The sequence below is a fragment of the Bipolaris maydis genome (assembly GCF_028858645.1).
Source record: "Bipolaris maydis strain C4 unplaced genomic scaffold PSV08scaffold_12, whole genome shotgun sequence".
Classification (NCBI taxonomy): Eukaryota; Fungi; Ascomycota; class Dothideomycetes; order Pleosporales; family Pleosporaceae; genus Bipolaris; species Bipolaris maydis.
This window is the reverse complement of record NW_027093868.1, coordinates 1,134,074-1,153,229: the sequence shown is the minus strand read 5'-3', so window position 1 is coordinate 1,153,229 and position 19,156 is coordinate 1,134,074. Positions and strand designations below refer to the sequence as shown.

At 49.0% G+C, this 19,156-nt stretch overlaps 7 protein-coding genes across 7 annotated transcripts; 4 read left to right on the top strand and 3 right to left on the bottom strand.

The window, feature by feature from the left end:
- Positions 1 to 1,965: 1,965 nt before the first annotated feature.
- On the top strand, positions 1,966 to 2,485 carry PSV08DRAFT_250353 (uncharacterized protein; the record flags this gene model as incomplete). The annotated part of the gene is made up of 2 exons (XM_014224258.2): positions 1,966 to 2,071; positions 2,136 to 2,485. The coding sequence occupies 2 exons, from the start codon at positions 1,966 to 1,968 to the stop codon at positions 2,483 to 2,485; spliced, it is 456 nt and encodes a 151-aa protein (XP_014079733.2).
- A 923-nt stretch (positions 2,486 to 3,408) lies between these two features.
- Positions 3,409 to 4,743, top strand: PSV08DRAFT_411700 (uncharacterized protein; the record flags this gene model as incomplete). The annotated part of the gene is made up of 2 exons (XM_066093897.1): positions 3,409 to 3,963; positions 4,127 to 4,743. 2 exons carry the CDS (start codon positions 3,409 to 3,411, stop codon positions 4,562 to 4,564), a joined length of 993 nt encoding a protein of 330 aa, XP_065948616.1. The 3' UTR covers positions 4,565 to 4,743.
- PSV08DRAFT_208061 (proteasome stabiliser-domain-containing protein) lies at positions 4,320 to 9,969 on the bottom strand (the record flags this gene model as incomplete). Its single annotated transcript, XM_014224260.2, has 5 exons — positions 4,320 to 6,029; positions 6,078 to 6,279; positions 6,331 to 9,627; positions 9,686 to 9,729; positions 9,802 to 9,969. 5 exons carry the CDS (start codon positions 9,967 to 9,969, stop codon positions 4,656 to 4,658), a joined length of 5,085 nt encoding a protein of 1,694 aa, XP_014079735.1. The 3' UTR covers positions 4,320 to 4,655.
- A 641-nt stretch (positions 9,970 to 10,610) lies between these two features.
- PSV08DRAFT_11843 (uncharacterized protein) lies at positions 10,611 to 12,686 on the top strand. The gene is made up of 2 exons (XM_066091816.1): positions 10,611 to 11,302; positions 11,359 to 12,686. Exons 1-2 carry the CDS (start codon positions 10,825 to 10,827, stop codon positions 12,438 to 12,440), a joined length of 1,560 nt encoding a protein of 519 aa, XP_065948615.1. The 5' UTR covers positions 10,611 to 10,824; the 3' UTR covers positions 12,441 to 12,686.
- A 195-nt stretch (positions 12,687 to 12,881) lies between these two features.
- Positions 12,882 to 14,873, bottom strand: PSV08DRAFT_250349 (uncharacterized protein; the record flags this gene model as incomplete). The annotated part of the gene is made up of 2 exons (XM_014224262.1): positions 12,882 to 13,530; positions 13,561 to 14,873. The coding sequence occupies 2 exons, from the start codon at positions 14,871 to 14,873 to the stop codon at positions 12,882 to 12,884; spliced, it is 1,962 nt and encodes a 653-aa protein (XP_014079737.1).
- A 98-nt stretch (positions 14,874 to 14,971) lies between these two features.
- Positions 14,972 to 15,839, bottom strand: PSV08DRAFT_404330 (uncharacterized protein). Its single transcript, XM_066093681.1, has 3 exons — positions 15,461 to 15,839; positions 15,282 to 15,369; positions 14,972 to 15,214 (listed from the first exon to the last, which is right to left on the bottom strand). Exons 1-3 carry the CDS (start codon positions 15,806 to 15,808, stop codon positions 15,120 to 15,122), a joined length of 531 nt encoding a protein of 176 aa, XP_065948614.1. The 5' UTR covers positions 15,809 to 15,839; the 3' UTR covers positions 14,972 to 15,119.
- A 903-nt stretch (positions 15,840 to 16,742) lies between these two features.
- PSV08DRAFT_208056 (cytochrome P450) lies at positions 16,743 to 18,640 on the top strand. Its single transcript, XM_014224264.1, has 5 exons — positions 16,743 to 16,990; positions 17,042 to 17,164; positions 17,219 to 17,726; positions 17,778 to 18,342; positions 18,395 to 18,640. Exons 1-5 carry the CDS (start codon positions 16,756 to 16,758, stop codon positions 18,500 to 18,502), a joined length of 1,539 nt encoding a protein of 512 aa, XP_014079739.1. The 5' UTR covers positions 16,743 to 16,755; the 3' UTR covers positions 18,503 to 18,640.
- The last annotated feature ends 516 nt before the right edge of the window (positions 18,641 to 19,156 follow it).

The following is a 19,156-nucleotide window of genomic DNA, read 5'->3' as shown; positions in this document are numbered from 1 at the left end:
TCCTAACATGACTGCTGTTTGTCGCCATATTGGAAGCGAAGTCTGGTCACAAAAATAACAATTGATCGAGAGTGGTAATTTTCAACAGCTAGGTCGTTGCGGGGTTTGCTGCGATAGATGAAGAAGTTAACGACTGGATGGCGAAGGCTCCAAGATACGGTCAGCGCATATACCGTTATATAGCTGCAATCGCCAGCAGATCCCAAAAAATAATTTTACTTCGCAATTTTATTAGTAGTAATAATGGATACAGGGAACATTGTATGCATGCTCATTGAAACCCGTCAAACCAAGACGTACCTCTTTTCCAGTGACGGGAACAGTGTGCGAGTTCAGCCCAATACACGTCTCTTATCAACCGAAAAATATTGGTACCCAGGGAAAGATAATTCGCCTACCAAATAAGATCTTGAAGTTCTCAACAATGCCATGAGAAGTGCTATCCCGCTACACACAAGCACGTCCACCTCACTCACTATATCTCCAGAGCTTCAGCATACTCTCGCTGCCGCTAGGAATTTAGCTTTACCTCAAGCTATTACATCTATTGAACAGAGCTAATCCTATTATGGAAATAGGGCACAAGAATCTTTTGTGTTCACCTTTTATCGAAATCCTAGCTATATCTTGTTAGATCTCCAACCTTTCCTGTATGCGCGGGCCAAGGAAATAAATTAGTAGTAATCTATGGATACAAGTGAAGATTGAAGGTCACACTGGACATACGACTCCACAGGCTGATTTTTAAGGGCTCGATAGTGAAAGTCAGAGGCTTTGTTTTCTGCGTCACACGTGACGCCAAGACTCACCCTTTTGGTTCGCCTATTGGTCTTTTCCACTGGTCATCCTTCTTTCGGTTATAAAGAGCAAAAAACATACCCAGCATACATGGAAATCGCAGCATCAAGGTCGCTCAACTTAGTTGGCTTAACTGGGCGCTCTTACATATTCAAGAAGATGCCAAGGCCCGTGCCCACGTAACAGGCGAAGTGGGTAAAAATAAAAATTTGCAAAACAAAAACATACGACAGCGGGTATTCGCTAGTAGTCACCTACCTAGCTACTAATCCGCCGATTAACTGCTTAAGTACGGAAGATCAAACGGGTTTCCCTGGGCCAGAAATCTATGGACGTATGTGCTAGAAAAATAAAATTAATCGAATCTTATTTTTAAGTCTAGTATGACAGCCACGGCTACACTAAGAGTTATTAATAGAGGATATGTAGTGTATAGACGAAAAAAGACAACTGTATAGGCGTTTTGCGCACGCTATAGAGCTAATAATCTAATATAGACAACAAGAGAAGCTAGAGGCGGGCTGTATGAGTTGTTTTATACCAGTTTCGAGATGTGCAGCGCCGTAGCTGGTGAGATGAGTCTAGCCTATTAGTAATAGGGTGATAGGGTGATGATCTAGGACAGACCACATAGTAGTAGTCGCGTTTGGCTGGCATCTTTCGAACTACCTTCCATATTGTACTTCCTCTGATAATCAATACTTTTAAAGATCCATAAATGAGAAGTTTATCCTAAAGGACATATGTAAAAACATCTTTTTGAGCTTCAACGAGGATATCCGACCGAGACTTCCTCATACTCCTCGCGTTCGACTGCCAGTAGATACTATACCTGATCGACCCATACTCGTATACAAATACCTAGATAAAGACCTTCTAAGTCTAGCTTAGGATCAGGTATCTTTACTAGCTCGAAAAAAAATCCTGAAAGCCATATTGCATGGTATTGTAGATGTGTACGACAACGATATTGTCCATTTAGGTAAACATAATATTCCGGCTCTCCCTAATGCCAACATGAATGGTTAATTCTCTTTAAATATTAAAGCTAATAACTTCTTGATCAACTACTATAGGATTTACTAGAATACCTTGGTTGAGAAGGTGCAGATCTCCGATTTTGAGTGTGTAGGTCACCTCCCGAAGGATGTCTGGGTTACAGGAACCATGGCTGGGAACAATAACAGGCGTAGCCCTAAAGCCAACTTTATAGCAGCGCTTAACAAGCTAACTGACCTATTTTCATTAGGGCTTGTAGTAAGTGCTAACATAAGTAAGATAGTTCCACTGCCAACGTGTGAAGTGAATCTATACTGTCCTGGGGCGGGTTATACTAGGCCGCGATGCCGATTTTGAGTCACAAGAATCAGAAGGTGCATCAAAATTGAGCATCCGCCGGCAGCTTCGGGTTTCATGTTTTAGTGACCAAGAAGGAATAGATGCTCTCATGGAGCATATTAAGCTTGTCGAAGATGAGGATACGGGGCTCAAGCGCTTGGCTCCTAAGTTACACTGGGGAGATCGAGTCTCAGATTCCCACCCATATGTGCCGTTTCAAGAGCGGACGGGTGTTGATTCGACGTTCAAGGACTTGGTCCGAGGATTGAATAATCTGGACCCCTCACGACGATTTACTGCTCAGGCGTTGGAACACCCCTGGTTTGAAGGCATCAAACTTGCTTTCTAGGAGTGCAATAGTGTAGGACCGGAATGATAAAGCTGATAAGGCAATCATCTCTATCAATTTGTGGATATGTGGGTGCAGGAAAGTATCAGGTGATCTGGTTGGAAGGGCATGAGTAAGAGATTTCTTTTCTTTACCCAGCTTCCATGAGGTTTTCCAGAAGTCGTTTTATTTAGTTTTATGCGGATATAAGTTCATCTCTCTATGATCATTGTCTTCTTGACAAACTACTTCATTGTAATTCACCTTAATTAGCTTTAAATACAACTTCTCTCACCCGTCAGATCAAGGCTACCTAAGATACGAAGATCCTCATTCCCCGATGACGGTTAGATCGTGTGAGGGATATCAGTCTCTACATAGAGCCAGTGCAGCGAAAGGGATACTCATGTGAGGTTCAAGCGTTCTTGTCAAGAGACGTTATATCGAGGGATGAAGTATGCTTGAAGTATGCTTAGCGGTCCGTGGAACAACTATAGTAACTTTACTAAACTACTGCCACGGTATATCTGCGGTACATCAAATGCCTGCACACATTTTCAATTGGCGAATATGTTTGTCATGCAATGCTGTTATTCAACTAATACAGTGGGATAAAGCGCATGTTAAGTGGCTGAGCCTACCATCTGCAGGGTGGCGTCACGCCACATTTCGCATGCCTAGCTCTTGGCAACGTAGGACAACGGACGACTATCCGAGCCTACCTATGGAAAGTGTAGTCTATATAATATTCCCATACTTTCACTCACTCTTCTTACTTTAATCCCTTTTACCTGCCATAACCGGACCTAGAAAACAGAACATATTTGCTTTTTCCCACAACCACTCCAGGGCCCTTGCCAAATCCTACTCCATCAAAACAATAAAGAACATCACCACCACCATCATCAAAAACAACCCGGCATCGAAAGAAAGAACATAAAACAATGACTCAACCCAAACTCAAAACCACAATCGCCATCCTCGGCTGCGGCGACGTAGGCTCCACCCTTGCCTACACGCTCATCCTGCAACCCATCTGCTCCGAAGTCCTCCTCGTAGACCTCAAGCACTCCCTCCTCGAAGCCCAAGTCCGCGACCTCTCCGACGCCACCTACCGCGGCGGCAGCGGCGTCCGCGTGCGTGCCGCCACGCACGCCGAAGCCGGGCAAGCAGACATTGTCGTCATTACCGCTGGCGCTAAGCAGAAGCCCGGTGAATCGCGCCTCTCACTCTTAAGTCGCAACTTGCACATTCTTGAAAGCATATTCGGTGCCATGGCGCCGATGAATCCGCATACGATTTTACTGCTTGTGGCAAATCCCGTGGATATACTGACGTATTTTGCGAGGAAGATGAGTGGGTTGCCCGAGAGCCAGGTATTGGGCACGGGGACGAGTCTGGACTCTGCGAGGTTGAGGGGCGTGTTGGCGGAGAAGGCGGAGGTCGCGCCGAATAGTATTGATGCGTATGTTTTGGGGGAGCATGGGGATAGTCAGTTTGTGAGTCTTTTCTCCATTCTTCTTCCTTGTTACTTTCACCACTGTCAACAGGAAAAGTCTATTCGATCAACACTTATCATGGCTTCTACAATTTCACATCGGCTCATGAACATCTGGAGGAGAAAAAGATTCTGGGGCGTAAGACGATGCTAATATCAAGCAGATCGCCTGGTCCTCTGCCACAATCGGCACAACACCCCTCTCTCTTGCACTTCCTCCTTCAACCCTGACTGAGGACTTCAAAGCAAGCATCTCGGCCCACACACGCGGTGCGGCGGGTGCGATCATCGCTGCCAAAGGTTGCACCGCATTCGGAATCGGCAACATTGCCGCTAGCATCTGCAAATACATCTTATTTGACTCACGTTCTGTGCGCCCACTGTCATTCTATCAGCCAGAGCTAGGTTGTTGTCTAAGCATGCCCGCAGTGATAGGTAGAAAGGGTATTATACGGGCGATGCCAATCCAGCTGGATGAGAAGGAGCAAGCCCAGTTGGAGGCGTGCGCGAAAGGGCTGAGACGTGTGATTGAAGGGGCAGAGAAGGAAGTGAGTGCGGATCGGGCGTTGGAGAAGGCATTGGAGCAGGATAAGGGGGCTTGAAACGAAAATATTTTCCCAGGATTCGAAAGCTGTATATATTTCTAAACAAAGAAAGGAGGCTTTTTCACAAAAGCAAATCAGCAACACCCTACTAAGCCCCCAAATGTCCCCTCAGCTTCTCCAAAACCCCAGCAACAACCTTCTCATTCTTCCCTTCCTGTCTCTTACTCTCCCGCGTCGCCACCTTCTCGAGCTGGTTCGCAATATCCTTGTTCCCTGCATCCATCCAGTACGCCTCAGAACGCTCTACGAATCGCACAAAAGCCTCGAGCACGACTTCCTTGCCGTCCCAGCTCTTCCCGCTGAGCGCCTTATCCAACACAGGCCAGATGGTCTTCGCAGTTGCCGCATCAATCTTTTCACTACCAACCGCATTCGTAATTTGCAGCACACAATCTGCGACTGTCTTGGCAGCCGTGTGCTTGATAGCCCACTGTCTGCTTTCGAGATGCGTATCTGAAAGCGCGAGGATTTCCTTTAGATACAAGGCTACAGCGCGGGGTCCAGCAACATGGTCATCCCATGTTTCGCCGAAGCTCTTGCGGATTTGTTCTTCCGAGTCGTGTTTGGCGAGGAAGATGAAGGGCAAGAAATCGGCGGCGAAAGAGTTGAAGCGGTCGGTTGCGTGGGAGCTGATGGCGCGCATGATATCTGCGGCTAGTAAGCGGTTTCTGTCGCTGTTTTCCTCAGATTCGAAGTAGAGTTTATTGACAAAGGCGAAGGTGGAGAGGATTTGCTTGTCGGATGCTAGGCGGGCGAGGTAGCCTGCTGCTGCTGCATATGATGAGCTGACTGTATCGTTGCGGTCGTGGATTTGCTTCTGGATTAGCTTCAGGAATCCGTCGGCATAGGGGTTGAATAGGAAGCGATGGCGTGTGGCGAGCGTGACGAGTATGCGCGAACATCCGACTTTTGATGGTAGGCCGACTGCGTTCTTCATCGCAGCTTCGATGCGTGGCACCAGTGCAGCCATAGTCTCTGCATCTGCGAGGTCGAGACAGCGCTCTACAGACTCCGTCAATGGCGACTGACGTACGCTGGCGAGGCGCATGTCGTCAATCTTTTGCTCTGTAAGGTTGTATTTGCTGGCGTTGAGATGTACGTAGTTGACTGCTTCTGGTTCCAGACTGCTGAGTAAACCGAGTAGGCGCTCAACTAGTTCAGGTACATGTGGATTGAGTGTCTTTGCGTTACTCTTCTTCACAATCTGAAGGAGAGTATGTACGGAGAAGAGGCGAACTTCCTCGGCTGAAGACTCTAAGCCGGAGTTTGAAAAGAGGAAAGGTATTACGCGTTCAAGCTGAACCGTTGCAGACTTCAATGATGAATCTCCGGCTTCCAAAGAGCGGGTTAAAATGCCAGTGAGGACACGAGCAAGGGACGCTGCAGCCACGCGGACTGTCTCTTTGATATCATCCAGGACCTTGAAGGTCTTTTCCCATATAGCATCGAGGTACTTCTCGTACTGCAACACACTGTTAGAGTAGGCATCACAATTGAAATGAATGCTCACCTTGTCAATGCTGCGTCCTTGTACCAGATCTGCAATGGCAGCACAAGAAGCCTGGCGAACTCGCCACTCTTTTGTGAGTATGCTGACAAGAAGGTCATCCATGATCGCATCAAAATGCTTGTCTATAGTTGCCGAAGAGTCCTTGACGAGGGCGTTCCAAATGTCGTTCATTGAACGCTGCACATTGGTATTGGGGTCGAACCTGAAGATTGGTCAGCAGTAATCTGTCACAGTTGTCCTTTACAATTCATACCTGTATCGATAGAGCTTCGGATATAGTTTAGGATTTTGTGCAAGGTAGCCATCGACGCTTGAGTCCGAGAAAATGTTGCTTAGTCCAAATCGTCCAAACGCTGCCCGACTAGACCAGATAGAATTATTTGAAGCCATAGACATGAAGCGGTAAACTAAACTCGAGTCACCGACTTCAGCTGCCAAGTTCAAGATATCTTTGTAGGTCGTAATAGAGCCGTCGCCAGTGGGTAACGCGCCAGGCTCGAAGAGCTGCGTGTCGTCTGTGACAGTACCCGCCATCTTCGACTTGTTGTCTGAAAATGAACCGACCAAGTCGCGGACAAGGTCATCCTTCAGCTGTCGATCTCCCTTTTCATAGACTAATCCAAGTCCTCGTGAGGCCGCCTCTTGTACAACCTCGTCGCGGTCAGAGAGACAGTTTTTGAATGCGACCTGGCATTGCCCAAGATAACCTTGCATCTCAGACTTGTGTCCGCAATACTGGAGTAGACACAGCAGCCATATCACTGATGCTTTCTTGAGGGATGGTTTCGTCTGCACACAGCCCTTCAAGGTCTTTTCCAGTACCACCCCAAGCGTCTTTTCCCGTTTGGGTCCAGACGGCGTTTTGAGAGGTGCGTCCCACGGCTCTACAGGCTGGTTCGGATCCAAGACATCTAGCTCAGCAGTCAAAGCTTTCGATTCCCAACCGCTTGCGAGACAGCTCAAAGCCTCGCCCACCGAGAAGTGAACCTCTGGTTGACGCACCTCGTGAAGCTCATACATCTTATCTTGTATGGATTTGTAGTCGGGTGCATCATCAGAGCCGGGCTCGGCTTCCTCAGTGATCATAGACAAATGACCCAATGCCAGTATCGCACTTGTTGTGCCCGTCTTGGCAGAGTCATAAATCTGTTGGGCGATATCTTCGACCTTGGCATATTTAGAAAGCAGTGAGGGGGTGATCACATAAAATAGGCTAAGCTGGTCGATGCAACTAAAAGCTGCATTCCTCAATGTCGCGTCTCGAGATTCCTGCATGATAGCAACCAGGGAGCGAACCAGCTGATGGATAGGATGGTCGTCCGTGATGACGGGTGATGCGGCGTTCTCCCTCCAAAATCTCCTACTGTAGTAGTAGCCGAGGGCCAGGATAATGCCACTAATTTGGTTGATATCAGCACCAATTGCTGTTTTCCAAGTGTCCAACTTTTCAAAGAAGGTGACTTGCTCGCTTTGTAGTGCATTCTGATCAGCGCTCTCGTGTGACGCTAACAGGCCGTATGCGTGCGCAGCAGCAAGACGTCGAGCAGGATTATTTGATACGATCGATCGTCGCAGTTCCTGGAAATCTTGGACAACTTTTGCTTGCACCCAATGTTGCTGTGGGAGCAAGGAAAGTATTCGCACAAACGTGGTGCCAATATCTCCGATGTCGCTAACATCGTCTCGTGTGAGTCTGTCGAAGCTGGCGCGTAATAACACCGCCAGACAGCGGGCATGGGTGTCCTTTGCCGCGTACGCACGAAATGCTTGCCGAGCGCGCATATCTGTAGTCATCTGTGTATCAAGCTTTCTCTCCCAATCTTCCGGGATATCTTGATCTATACCCTTCTCGACCAAAGCAGATTGCATAGCGACGCTAGAGCAGAAGCTGATAACGGTTGGGAGAGCAGTTGGGAATTCTTGCTGGAAGTATCTAACCTGAACAAGAGCGTCTTCTGACGGGTCGATCTCCATTGCGTCGACATCCTGTCCTTGTTGCGCAATGATAAAGTTGACAAGTTTGTCAAAGTCTGGAAAAACCAACTTGTTCTGCTCGCGCTCACCGGGCGGAGTGTTGGACATTCTGAACCAATAGGGGTCAAGACCTCGCCTTCCTTCCTCTATCAACTCGTGTCGATCGTTTGGACCCCCACTAACAGCAAGGATGTCTATCCATCGTGCAAGGACGTCTGCGTAGGGAAGGCAGCGATTCGCGAAACGTGTGGCAACATAGCGAGTACTTCTCGTGAATTTGTCCGAGGCTGGAGTATTCTCTTGATCTACAGTGGCATATCGGAGCAGTATTTGTCTGAATCTGGGCATAATTGCAGCATCGAATGGTTTAGAGAACGCTCCGAGCACAGAGGAAAGGGCCTCCTCTATACTAACCGCCACATCTTTGCCGGCTGAATCTTCACGTAATGATCGGAACAGAAACTCCAGAAGATCAAGCGATGGCTCCAATAGTATTTTTTCTGGGGCAGCTTTGGCCAAGAGTCCAATAGTTTCATAGCCGTAGCCCCGAAGCTCCATATCTTGGTCGCGGTCTGGGGTTGGCCAGCCTTGGTCTTGAATGAAAGCCCTCAGATTTCCAACAAGACTCTCAGCAACTTGAGACAAATCCGATACCGATCCACGGCGGGCAACAAAGTTGACAAGAGAAAATATAGCTGAGCGAAACTTCGAGGCCTCTCTCCCAGCAGTCTTGTTGGTCGCATTCAGCTCGGGCGAGAGAAGGCCTTCTTCAACAATCCTTGCTATTTGTCGTGGGTATGTTGTGCATTTCACAGACTTTGAGAGAACAGTTAAAATCTTGATGCGCAACGGTGTTTTTACAGGAAGCGACCCGCTAGCTGAACTAGAGCCGAAGTAGAGCTCGAACAAGCTCTCTACAAGTTCCGCTTGATCCATGTCTTTGGATAGCATGACGCGCTTCAAAGTATCCTCACCAACCTCAGATATCCGGGAATTGGTATCAGCGGATGCAAATAGTGCTGGTAAGAACTTCTCGTCATCGTTGAACAGCCCACTTGCCATGAGTCGCGCGACTAAGGCTTTTGATTCAGGCAGATTGAGACCAGCATCTGCACTGGGGTCCCAAGCGTCTGGCTTTCCTTGAAGTGTAAGGAACTTATATTCTTCAGAGGAAAGCCCGGGACATTTTAAAGATGCGGTATCTTGCGGATTGCTTGTTCGCACAATAGTCAACAAAAGTAGTTTTCCAAACCATTTGGAGAGGAAATGTGCGTCGTCATCGGAGAGACCCAAGGTCGCTCTCAGCTCGTCGTCTTCTTTACTACCTCGGAGAGGTAATTTGAAGAGGACCAAAAGGCGCAGAATAAGATGAAACAGTTGAGAGGCATGCTGTTCGGATTTCTCATAATCCTTGGCGATACCTTGGAGTAACACCGGGAGAAGTTCCAACCGCTCAGCTACGGAGAGACGCGATATGCCCTGCTGGATGTAGAGAATGTCGAAATGCCGGATGAGGGCGACATGCCCATGTTCTTTGTACTGTTTCAGAAGAGCGCTCACTGGGAGCTTGATATCTCTGTAGGATTGCGTCAGCTGATGGATCTCGGCGACTATGGCGAACAAGAAATGCGTACTGTGATTTGATGCGCGTATTGATGTGCTGGCAAATGGAAATAACCTAGGGAACCGCCATCAGCGGCGACCAAGGAAAACAGGGGCCACAGAATGTGTTCATGATCAAGTCTCTTACCTTATTGCGCACAGCGGCACTCTCTGACCCGAGCTTCAACAGCAGCGGCGGAAGATAGGTCTTGAGCAAGTCTTCAAGTTTCTTGTCTGAACTGGCGAGTGCTATGCGCATCTCGACCTTTCCCACTAGGGAAAGCTCTTTAGCTTCTGGAGTTGGCTCTGCCGCCATGTTGGAAATCGGTCGGCCTGTGGTAGTGGTGCTGCAGATGCAAACGGCTTTTTTGGCGATCAAACCAGAGGCCTAAATATGGCAAAGACGACAGGCAGAAACGGAGGACGTGTCCTGTCGGCTGGCGAGAAAGACGGACGACCCGGCGGGATAGAGGCCAAGAGGGGCGTAGTGTATTCGCGGTGATTGCCACATGTCGTGTGTCGGACATTCACCAGTGAGGCGACAGGGGTCTGCCGCACGGGGTCCCGAATGACGCACTCGCCGCTGCCTGCATTCATTGTGAACAAACGCACCGCGTCTTCGACGTGATTCTCCCATAGTCGACGTCTCCTACTCTAATTCCCTCCTACAACCACATCCGGAGCTGCAATTCGCCTCCTTCGGTGACACTTTGCCCCGCGACTGTTTCTGTGTACCAAAATAGCCAAACAAGCCGAGCTTGCGCCTGTCGCCATCCGCCCAGCAGTCATATTGACACGCACCACACGCAAACCTCACCTTGTGCAGCGCATCCGCTCTTACTCAAGGTTCTCCTTCGCCTGACCTGTACATCGTCGCCTCTCTGCGTGGGTACAGCGTGTCCGATTATTGTTGATCGGAAAGTTTCAAAGGTACATAGTACTCTGCCCCGCCACGGTTCTACTTGCACCGCAGTCGCAACCGCCACACATAATTCCTGGGCTCCCTCCTTTGTAAACTCACACTCCAGACTCAGACAGTCCCCCCGGAATAGCTTTCCGTACTCGTAAAGCCTTTCGTTCCTTGCGCCAGTCGCTCAAACACACGGCCCTACGCCCAGTACTTCTCGTTCGGCGTAATCACTGGCGAGCAAAACGCAAACAAGCGCCCAAGATGGATGAGGAATCTGTGCTCAATTTCTGCAGCATCACTTCGTGTGACCCTGAGAAGGCCGCGCAGTATCTGCGATTGACAGATGGCAACTTTGAACAGGCTATACAACTGTTCTTCGATGCTCCAGGGCTTGACTTCACTCCCTCCGCACCATCACAACCTGCACCAGCCGCCACTGCCCAGAATCCCATAAATATCGATTCCGACGATGACATGGAATTTGATGCCGCTCCGTCGGGAGCAAACCCGCCTGCACGAAGCCAACCTGGTGTCGAGGACGATGAAGCCATGGCGCGGCGGTTACAAGAGGAGATGTACGGCGGTGGTGGACCTGGAGGAGCTGGCGTCGACGAAGTTCGCGCGCCTATGCAACGGACAACAGAGACTCTGGTTGGCCCTGGTTCCAATTGGGGCCCTGCCGACGAAGAGGAGGACATAGATGCTCTAGTGCAAGAACAGCTGGCTCGCCGTCGAACTGGTATGTAGCACTTCTCACATGCCACTTTTACAATTGACTGACCCATTCAAATTTAGGCCGCGCCGGCATCTTCAACCAACACACAACCCACACGAACGTTTGGGACACTACCACAGATTCGAGCACGCGGCGACGAGAGCTTGCGACCGCAACGGGAGGTGCGTCCGAGCAGTCTTCTAAGATGAATATGCTCGCGGAGCTATTCCGGCCACCGTTTGAAATAATGTATCAAGGATCATGGGAGAAGGCACGCGACATGGGAAAGGATGAGGAGAAGTGGCTGCTTGTGAATATCCAAGACCCAGCAATCTTCGATTGCCAGCGCCTAAACAGAGACATCTGGAAGAACGAAGACATCAAAGCCACTGTCCGCGAGAACTTCATCTTCTTGCAGTACGCAAAGGACGATCAGCGTGGACAACAGTATATGAACTACTACTTCCACGCTCGCGACAGCTCAGACGCTTACCCACACATCGCTATTGTCGACCCTCGAACTGGCGAACAGGTCAAAGTATGGTCAGGCCCACCGATACCCGAGGCCGTCGAGTTCCACGCCCAGCTCCACGAATTCCTCGACCGCTACAGCTTGAACGTCAACGCAAAGAACCCGGTGGCGAAGCGAAAGTCAGAGTCGAAGAAAAAGGACGTTAACCGTATGACCGAGGAGGAGATGTTGGAGATGGCACTGCAAAACAGCTTGGAGAATGGCAAAGGCCCACAGGAAGACGACCCTGATGCTCTCACCAAATCGACCGACAACATCAAGGGCAAGGGCAAAGCTGAAGAAGCCGCGCCAGAACCAGAGCCAGAGGCTGCTCCGTCAAATCCAGCTTTTGCTGCTATTTCCGCACAGGCTCCTCACACTGAGCCCACGGTTACCGATCCAAAGGTAACCACGCGCATTCAGTTCCGAGGCCCATCGGGCCGACCTATTGTCCGCCGATTCAACCTCGCAGATCCTGTCCGCCGCGTGTACGAGTGGATCAAGTCTGATGTGCCCTGGGAAGGCAAGCAAGGCGCCGAGTTTGATCTTTCCTTCATGGGCAAGAACCTCATCGAGCATCTAGACGAAACGGTCGAAGCTGCCGGTCTCAAGGGCGCAAGTGTCATGGTTGAGTTTATGGACAGCGAATAAAGGGTTATGTTGAGAGACGACTTGCGTGTAAGAATGGATTTCACTATACACAAAAATGTGCCCTCAGGTTGAGGAAGTGAATAATATTACAACGACAGACGAGACGCAATCAGAGTCTCATCCTATGGCTCTTGTTTCAAACATACTTACATTACTGGCGCGGTCTCCTCCTATATAGATTCTTTCTTAACGATTCACTACCGATATGTAGTCAATACCCGTGCATTATTTGCAAATACAGCTTCCTCTTTCTGTCTCTATTAATGGCACCAGTGCTTTGGACCGTTGTCATGGTGATTGTTGTGAATATGAAAAGGCAGTGTGTCAGACGAATATGCATGCTCATATGAAACCCTTTGATTTCGCGTCTAGAAAGATTACCCAGATTCGCTCAATGGATGTCCCAAGACTATCACTGACCACGTCTCCGACACATCTCACTCAATCGTCCATCAACTCATCCACCCTGCCCTGATCTTCCCTCTCTTCGCCTACATCTCCTTTGCCATCTTTCTCCTCAGCTCCTTGTCCCTCGCTTTCACCCTCTTCCCCACCTTCTTCGTCCTCTCCCTCCTCATCCACATCCAACTCCTCATCACTAAACGTCCCGTCCCACGCATCTTCTTCATCGGAAACAAACAACCTCCTCCTCTTCTCCGCCTCATCAGCCTCCGTCTCCCGTTCCAGCCCCATCCCACGCCTCCCCCTCTCTTCCTCTTCTTCTTCTTCCACTTGTTCAGTCGCAGCAGCCTCGTCACTCGACTCACCTGGCGCGATTTCGACGCCGCCACCGAGATTAAATCGGACTTTCATATGGAGTTTCTTGGGCTGAGATGGATCTCTTAGTGCGGAGGTCGTGCGAGGTTCATTTTTGACACCACCGACGTTAAATCGAACTTTCATGTAGAGTTTCTTGGGTTGGGAAGGGTCTCTCAGTGAGAGAGTCGTGCGATGCTGATCTTCGCCAGCATCGTCGCTGGCGGGAGAGTTGACACAGGTATCTCCTTCTAGGTCGCTGACCACTGAGTCTGCCTCGTCGCCAATTACGGAGTCCACCTCATCGCCGGTTACTGAAACTTTGTTGGCGGTTCTAGCGATATCCTTGACATGCGCGGTCTACGCGGCTTCGGTTTCTTTCGTAGCTTCATGTAGTTGTTCGGCTATAAGTCCCTCTATGATGGCCTGGAGTTCGTCGTCCGAGTCTTCGTGTTCGGAAACAATGGCATTATCGTCTTCCTCGTCGCTGGACGCTTCCTGTACGAGGGGTGGTGGGCATCGTTCTCTGGTCGGTACGCCGCGATGAGGGTCTTCGGAAGGAACAGCTTCGTGTCCGTAGTGTTGGATTTGGAGACGGCGTCGCATTTGGAGGTATTGTTGGTATGGTGTTCCTTGGACGCCGGTGCGGGAGGTGACATTCCCTGTAGCATCGAGCCTCATAGGTAGGCCGGTGTGAGAGATGCCGTTTCGCGTTTTGGGTTTGCGCTTCGTTGTGATCTTTGGCTTATTCGCGGGTGCTGTGTATGCAGCTTCAATGTGTGACGAATCTGGGTCGGTTTCCCCAATTACCTCCTCTACTCTTGTTTTAATGCCAGCACATTCAAACTCCTCGGTTCGTCTATTTGCAGTGGGCCTTTGATCTTTGGCCTGCTGTAACTTGATAAAAAGTGCCGTGAACAAGTTGACGCTCTCCTGCGGTCCTAGAGCCCGTCTTTTCGCGCCATCACTCGATCCCACCGATACATGCTGTACGGGCCTATCCTGAATGAATGTGATCAAACGATCACTTTGATCTTTTGTGAGGCCTCCAGCACTCGAAGCGGGTCGGTCTTCCTCAAGGTATGATAGAGCGAGTTCCAAATCCCAGTGGGCTGCAGATAAACACTGCTCAGCTCGATGATATGGTGCACCGGTCAAATCTGCAAGACCACGTATGATACTGATTTCGTCCTCCGTATATTGCGCCGCGAAGCTTTCTGTTGGGTCCAGAATTCTCGCCTTTTCAAGGATAGTCGATTCCGGGGAGGATGATGCTTCGACATCGTCGCGCATGACTATAGGTTGATCAAGCTGTTCTATGACTTGTTTAATGATCTCGTCTCTTTGCGATATCAGATACGCTTCGTCCTCGACATCAAACATCTGATCGCTTTCATTTTCGAAATCGCTGTCTCCACCATAGAGCAAATTGAAATCATTGGAATTGCTTCTGAGTCTTTCCACAATATCATGTTGCTCTTCTGTGATGTCGTCTTCTCCCTGGCGTTCACTTCGGGCATAGAGTTCCGCCACGAGATATTTAAAAATCCTGCAGGGATGATCCTCCCTGGTTTTAAATATCTCGATGTTCTGTCGAATGGCAGCTCTCTGCCCTTCGAAGTTCGCTTTTCCTGCACTGACAGGTTTGAATGGTAGCGGGTGTGCCTTAGGAGCCATGATATCGATGTTAGTAAGACTATGATGTAGTATGTATTAAAAGATGGTGTGATTGTGATGCGATTGACGATGGCGATGACGGTGGTGCAGGCACAGAGTGTATTCTGTGTGGTTATCAGAAGTTGCTTGCAAATGGAAAGAACCAGAGACAAGGCGCACTGTTACTTCACTTGCAGGATACCAAGGCAAGAGGGCCTCGATGATGGCTCTTCCTTTCGAAAACAGAAGACTATACGATCATGAATATCAATGCTCCTGCATAATTTTCTCATCGCCAATCCTCTGGGTAAAGGTCACCGTCCTTTTCGTGATTCTCCAAATTCCGCTTGCACCACGCACACCTAGGATCGTGGGTATTATAAGCCTATGCTTCAGTTTATACTGATTTGTTTTGGTAGGATGGCTTACCCTCGCAATCGTCGTTTTCTGCTTTCAGCAGCACCACATTGTCAATATACTTGCCGTACGCGCACAGCATCTTGCCCTCATGTGGACCCTGTCCAAACTATGTACGCAGAATTGTAAGTGAAAGGTGTTTTGAAAGCAGCAGGTCGGCATTATGAGAGGGAATCTCAATCATGACTCACATGGACTCCTTGGAAATATGTCTCCACTTGCGCCGTGCGCGCATCAGGCCTAAAAGTGATGGTTTGCGTTGTAAGGCTATGATGTGTGCGGACTGGTCCAAGACTAAGTAATGCGGTTAGATTCTGACAAAATACACGGCCACTAAAAGGGTCTAGAGAATACCGATTCTTGATAGCATTCTTCACCTCGTTTACACTTTTCATATTGTTGTTGAAAGGATAGTTTGCTTGAACGTCTGGTAAGAACACTTCGCCTAACATTTCAAAGTCTTTCGAGTCCAGCGCTTGGCAGTAACGTGATACCACGTTCTTTATTGCTAGTACATCGAGCGGATTGATTTCGGTCATTGCGGATAAGTTTGAGGACAAGATAAGCTTCTAGGCAAGTACGCTGGCTTTTGTTATCAGAAGTCCGCATTAGACATGACGCAACACCCGCTTCGGCTCGGCTTCAAGGACTGATAGGCTCCAAAGTTCGGGACGCCTCCCGAGAATGACAGGCCTGAACAAGACTTGGCGAACGATTTATCGCAACACATGATACCAAGTCATATCACAACCAGTCACTCACACAGCGATATAACCAATCAAAAGACAAAATTTCAGCCTTGAGATCCTCCATCAAGATGGTGGCTTCACATGTTTCCTGTCAGGACAAATTACCACACCCTCCTCATTCGTTCATTTGTCGTTATCCTATACCCGCACACCAGGACTGACAACATACATATGCATGTGTGTTCATCGTGGCCCCCTAAGCGCTCAATGAACAGAGAACCAAGTCTTGGATGCATCTCAACGCTACGGGCCAGTCCGGCGTCATGCGCGCCTTTGGGATCCTCCCACATATTTTGCACATAATCCCTGCATGGTGTCGGCAAATCAGCGACGTTGCATGTAGTGCTCAACATGCTTACCGATGTGGCCAAATAGAAGTGGACCTCGACGGCATGGACCGTCCTATTTGGAAAGTCTCCGTACCCCGGTTTGGCAAGTTGCTGTATGTCATGCCCGATGTACGACACGGGCCGACCTATCAGCTGGACGTCTACATCGGTGAAGCAGGCCTTGAAACTCAAGAACGTAGCTGAATCAGCACTTTGAGGGGAAAAGATATCCAGCTCCACAAATCACAATATGCATGTGCAAGTAGTAGGTGCGTCTTTTACGTGAGGAGTAACGCACCTTATAAGTCCATGCTGCGTTTGATTCTTGATCGCATCAAGAAAACTCAGGAACACCAAGCTAGTACTTGAAGGCACTCCTGAACTCTAAATATCCACATCTCAACGATCATGGCGATCTTAGCGTTGACGGAGTTCGCTGGAAAGCCGCTCAACCTTGGCCTTTTATCACTTGGGATACTCTTTACAGGACTGCTATGGCGCATCTTCTACATGCAAAAGCTCCATCCCCTTGCGAAGTTTCATGGGCCATGGTATGCAACTTCATTCTCTATCGTAGGTGCCATGATCTCGGTTCTTCGCAAGGAACCTGAGTGGATTGCGCATCTTGAGAAAGTGTACGGAAGTAAGGCGACTCCCAGATCCCTTATGGTAACAAAGGTCTAACGTCCCACAGCGGAGCAACCTATTCGCGTATCTCCTTATTTGCTCCTCTTCTGTAGGCCATCTGCCTTGAAAGACATTTACCGAGACAACCAGTTGAATCGCAAGGGTGGAATCTATCAATCCGGAGCTCTAGGTTAGTGTAGGTATAAATCTTACACAGTTCACGTACTAACATTGCGTATCAAAGGCCCCCCGAACCTGGTCACGATTGCAGATGGTGAAGAACACCGAGCATTGCGAAAAGCTTTGTCAAACGGTCCGTGGACTATTGGTCCGCTGAAGAACGCATGGGAGTCGCGCTTCGACGAACTCGTTACACTCTTCATCACCAAGCTCCATGAACATGCCGAGGCCAAACGCACTATATGTTTATCCGACAAAATGACCGAGTTTGCAGTTGATATTCTCAGCATGATATCATTCTCTGAGCCCTTTGGCAGCGTCAAAAACCAGCGCGATGAGAGAGAATTCATTAGAAACTTTCGCAAGGGTCTTCCCATGTTAGGTTTGGGAAGAACCAGGTTTCTCAGAGAACACATAATGTCTCTTCCTCTTATGGCGAAACTGTTTCTTCCATCTACCACTGACGAGGCAGGAATGGGCTGGCTCATGGGCGAAGCAGAGAGGCAGATAGCTGCTCGTGAGAAGCTGATTGCCGAGGAGAAATTTCAGGGGAAGCCGGACTTCTTGCAACAGTAAGTCATATGTGAAGATTGCATATAGGACAGTCGACTAAGCATAACCAGCTGCCTGGAAGCTCGCTTCTCGAATGGTTCTCCATTGGCCCCTGTCCAGAAGCTCAGTCAGGTCACACTGCTTATTCTAGCTGGAGCTGACACAACGGGTACGGCAATGGGTGTAACCCTTCAGTACATGCTCAGCAACCCTTCGGTCCTAGCACGAGCACGAGAGGAGATGGAAGCGGCTGATTCAAAGGGCCTTCTTTCCACGCCAATCCGTTACGACGAGATGAAACAGCATCTCCCGTACTTCGGGGCATGCATCAAGGAGAGTTTTCGTCTTGGGCCTCCAGCGGTAAACCTATTTGCCAGAGAAGTTCCAGAGGGTGGAAAAGTCATTGACGGCCACTTTGTACCTGGCGGCGTTGAGGTTACATGTTACGCATATACGATTCATCGAAACAAAGAATTCTACGGAGAAGACGCCGATGAATTTAAACCAGAGAGATGGCTAGAGAGCCAGCAAAGAAATTTCGAAATGGAGGCGGTTAACTTCACATTCGGTATTGGACCACGGGTTTGCCTGGGTAAAGACGTGGCAATACTGGAGTCTCACAAATTGCTGCCAGAGGTACGTTGCAAGGCAGATGACGCCTCACATATACGAATGCTAACTGATGAAGATTATCCGCCGGTTCGACTTTGACATCAAGCAGCTCGGTAAATATCAGGCTGTTGGCGGTGTAGCCAGTCTTCAAGGCCTGATGGTGAAACCGAAGTCCAGGGCGTAGAAGCTAGCAGGGTTGCAAACAAGCCTTTCACTGTTGTTTCCATAGCGGTTCCTTGCAGACGTACGGTTATGGTGTTGGGCCAGATAACAACGGGTAAAGAGGTTAAAAGCCAGGGCTAAAGCTTTGCCCTTTCCCCGCACTATGAGTTGGATACCAAGCCCATCGGTTGTTTTTCAAACCCATCTTTTAATATCTCCGAAAAGACCCATGTGGCGCCTTGCCCGATGCAAAACACACTACCCCATATATGCACACCTACACCACGACTGCAATCATATTTGTCCAACCAATAACAGATAGGTGTCAAACGTCCTCTTCGCCAACCAGATTGTGTCCCTGGATTCAGCACAGCGATATTTTGGGTCTGCATTATAGTTGGCAATCTTAAGGGTTGTAGACAATGTTTACAGTTGGCTCAATTCTCCTCCTTACTCAGGGAATTTATGGGCCCAGATCACGCTGACTGGCTGGGCAAAATGCGATTGCAGACATGGTGTATCCACACCCAGTCTAAGCACTGTGATCGCCGTTATGTAAAACAGTCATATGGGGAACTCCACTCTCGTATTCATGACAAGACGGTTATTCAGATCGAGTCGGGTAACGTGTAGATGAAAGAGGGAGAAACCGAGATTTCTCCCACCATCATGTGTG